A 3,596-nucleotide genomic window follows, 5' to 3' on the forward strand; every position below is an offset into this window, starting at 1 on the left:
AAAGGAAAAGGCGACTAAATACGAAAAGAATCATCGAACGTCCAGATTTCGTCGGTGAATTCTGGACCGTTGTTGTTTGTGATAATCCGGAAAAAAAACCATAAATTCAGAAGCTGAGGTCACGACAAACGAGTAAAACTGTAAGAAAGTCCAGTCGTGAAGCAGCGCGGCGGTTTGACGGCGCCCCCTGCTGGACGACTCCACTGACGCCTCAGATCCGACTTTTCTTTAAAGACGGAAACGTTTGTTCGACGATCGGAAGCTCGGGTCGAACCGTTCGGATCAATGTTAATTTAATATGAATATTAAAGGTGGGCTTCATGGAAACAGCGCTGGGTGGAGGTCACACACACACACACACACACACACACACACACACACACACACACACACACACACACACACACACACACACACTCGTGTAAATATCAGATTCATATAAAGAAACAATTAAAGATGTAAATCCAGAGCCGAGGCGTCGGGTCAGAGTTAGCGAGGGTTCAGGAGAGCTGATGATCGTGTTCCTGCTGATAATCAGATTAAACGTTAAAGCTCGTGCTCGTCTTCAAACGTCTTTAAATAAAAACCACCGGAGCTGCGAGCAGGAAATCAACATGACAAATCGTTCTGGATGCAACAAAAGCTGCTGAAGAAAAGAGGAGAGGACGAGCGGAGAGAGAGAGAGAGAGAGAGAGAGAGAGAGAGAGAGAGAGGCGCACGGCCCCTGAATCATCTGAACCCCACAATATTCTGATTATTTTATTATTATTTATCAATTAAATACATTTATCTTTATATTTTATCAATTATTAGAATTAAATATCTGCCTCCTGAACAAATGTGTTTGAGTGATAAAGAATAAAAATGTGATTTTATTTTAATTTAAAGGCAAACATGGAAATAAAAAAGCATTTCTAATAATAGGGAGATTAAAGAGTGTGTGTGTGTGTGTGTGTGTGTGTGTGTGTGCGGTGCTGAAATGGACTCATATTTAAATATAAAGGTGTGTTTTGTGGTGTGTTTGAACCCGGTTGTGTCTCTTTGCTGTGGTGAATTTCAGCTTAATTCAGATTAAAGCCGATAAAAAAAGCTCTTAAATCCTGTTTTAACCTCCGACCCTGAACGCAACACTGCAGCAGGGGAAATTATGATGTTTTTTTAAAGATGAAAATTAGGTCAAATTACAGTAAATGGTGGATTAATAAATAAATATGTAAATGAGTTGGGTTTAAGAGCAGAGCTGTGAGGGACCCGTGCGCGGCTGTCAGAGGCTCGTGGCGGCTGCAGGTCTGCGGTGTCACCTCAGGTCACCTCTGACACACACGTTTGGGGTTTTGTTCTGCACACACAGATGTGTGTGTGAGGCCCGAAGAGCAGCAGGAAGGAAGCAATTCATGATCCCGTCCTCTTTGATTTGGTTTTTAACCCAACAGCAGCGGCAGCAGCAGCAGCAGCGGCCTGGAAACGCGTTTGAACCGGAGTGAGAGAGGCTGATGGAGCCGTGGCCCCTCTGACCTGCAGCCCGGAAACACCAGAGAGGGACTCAAACACCCTCAGCCCCACACAGAGCAGAGCTGAGCAGAGTGTGTGTGTGTGTGTGTGTGTGTGCAGCCGCACAGGGGAAAGTTTGCAAACACGAAATAAGCAGCAACTTTCAGCGCGGCTGCTCCGCACTTTCACGCATCTATCCGCGGTTTTGTGCGGAGCTGCGGTCACGGTGTCCGGGGCTGCGGGCTCCAGGCAAGAGGAGCAGCCGGGACAGAGGGCGTGCAGCCCCGCAGAGAGAGAGAGAGAGAGAGCAGCGGCGGCTCCAAACCTCCACACGAACCCCGCACAGACGCGGGGAAAGTACCGACACCAGAGCAGCAGAGGACGGGGACGAACGATCCGCGCTCCGTGATTTAAAGAAGCAACTTTGGAGGCGCCGTCCGCCATGTGCTGCTGCTGCTGCTGCTGCTGCTGCTGCAGGGGCGGAGGACAGACACGGTGCACAGACACGGGCCCGGTGCACAGACACGGGCCCGGTGCACAGACACGGTCCCGGTCCCGGTGCGCAGACTCGCGCCTCAGCCTAACGGAGCTCGCGCTGCTGCAAACAAACACGTCAGATCATTTGGAAAAGTTAGAGAAGCGCACTCACCTGAGTCAGACATAGCGGAGAATACATATCTGTGGATCTGAACTGAGATCAGGAGGGTGTGTGTGCGCGTGCGTGCGGGCGCGCGCGTGTGTGTGAGACAAAAAAGGAAAAGAACAGAAAAAGAAGGAGTGAGAGAGGGGAAGTCGAGCCCTCCTTTTGCCCCCTTCCTTTCACATTTCCACCCAGGGCTGAACTTTGACCCCGCCTCGGGTTACATGGACTGTCCGGACCTGTTAGAGGCCCTCCGCCGGGGAGCGCGCAACTTTCAGCCCAGACCCGAACCGCAAGAACATCTCCGGCAACAAGAGAGAAAAGTCCCGGGGAACTACACCACAGAGCGGCCCGGGGAGCTGTCGCTGCTGCTGCGGGGCTGAGGCGAGAGCGGCCGGTGCTGGAGGACGGTGCAGAGCTCCAAAAGGTCCCGAAAGTGCATTTCAAAAAACCGCCGGAGATCCGCGGCGAGCGGCGGACCTCGGCAACATGTCTATCCGTCCTGCGGCGCTCTGTGGCCGGCGTGCGGCGGTGCGGCTCCTCGGTGTTCCGGGGGGCGGAGGGCGCGGTGCAGCAGCAGCGGGGGAGTCCGCGGAGGAGTCCCGGGGAAAGAAGGTCTGAGCAGGAAGAAAGAAAAAGGCAAAACGGGGTCCCTGAGCTGCCAGACGGCCGCCTCGCCTCTAAAACAACCGACAGCTGCTTTCCGTTAATTTATCTCCAACAGGAGGAGACGGTAAAGAAGAGCGAGGGAGGGAGGGAGGGAGAGAGAGAGGGAGGGAGGGAGGGAGGGAGGGAGAGAGAGAGGGAGGGAGGGAGTGAGAGAGAGAGAGAGAGAGAGAGAGAGAGGGAGGGAGGGAGTGAGAGAGAGAGAGAGAGAGAGAGAGAGAGAGGGAGGGAGTGAGAGAGGGAGAGAGAGAGAGAGAGAGAGAGTGAGTCGGTGTTGTCCCGGACGCAGAGCGGAGCGTCACCTCCTCTCCGCTCCTCGGTCTGCCGCTGCTCGGGACCTCCGGTCGCACCGCAGCCGGACTGTGTGTGTGTGTGTGTGTGTGTGTGTGTGCGTGCTTGTGTGTGTGTGCGCGCACGGACCCTGCAGAGCTCCGGACCGATCACACACTCTGCGCATTGATCGGAAAGAAAAGCATCGATCCTCCTGCCCGCGCAGTTTTCACAAGTAGAATCCGGTGAGTGAGAGTGTGTGTGTGTGAGAGTGTGAGTGTGTGTGTGTGTGTGTGTGTGTGTGTGTGTGCGCGTGCTCCGGGATCCCTCCGCTCAGGAGAACACTGAGCTGAAAGTGATCAGTCTGCGGCCGATCGATCGGTATAGATTAAAAAACAGGAGGTGGACATTTCTCTCTGCTGCTGAAGAACGCGCGTGTGTGTGTGTGCGTGCTTCTGTGAGTGTGTGAGTGTGTGTGCGTGTGTGTGTGTGTGTGCGGGGGTGAATTAAGTTGTGGCTCCTCTCAGAG

General features: G+C 53.3%; 1 protein-coding gene across 1 annotated transcript in view; it reads right to left on the reverse strand.

Annotated features, from left to right (window-relative positions):
• Positions 1–2,815, reverse strand: part of LOC310966846 (nuclear factor 1-like) — a gene marked incomplete at its 3' end in the record, with an annotated part of 20,713 nt that extends 17,898 nt beyond the window's left edge. Inside the window, exon 1 of the mRNA XM_083940775.1 lies at positions 2,141–2,815. Coding sequence (XP_083796901.1) covers positions 2,141–2,167 — 27 coding nt within the window. The 5' untranslated portion in view covers positions 2,168–2,815. The remainder of the gene's footprint in view (positions 1–2,140) is intronic.
• Between the last annotated feature and the right edge of the window lie 781 nt (positions 2,816–3,596).

This window comes from Echiichthys vipera (genome assembly GCF_963691815.1).
Source record: "Echiichthys vipera genome assembly, chromosome: 3".
Lineage (NCBI taxonomy): Eukaryota > Metazoa > Chordata > Actinopteri > Perciformes > Trachinidae > Echiichthys > Echiichthys vipera.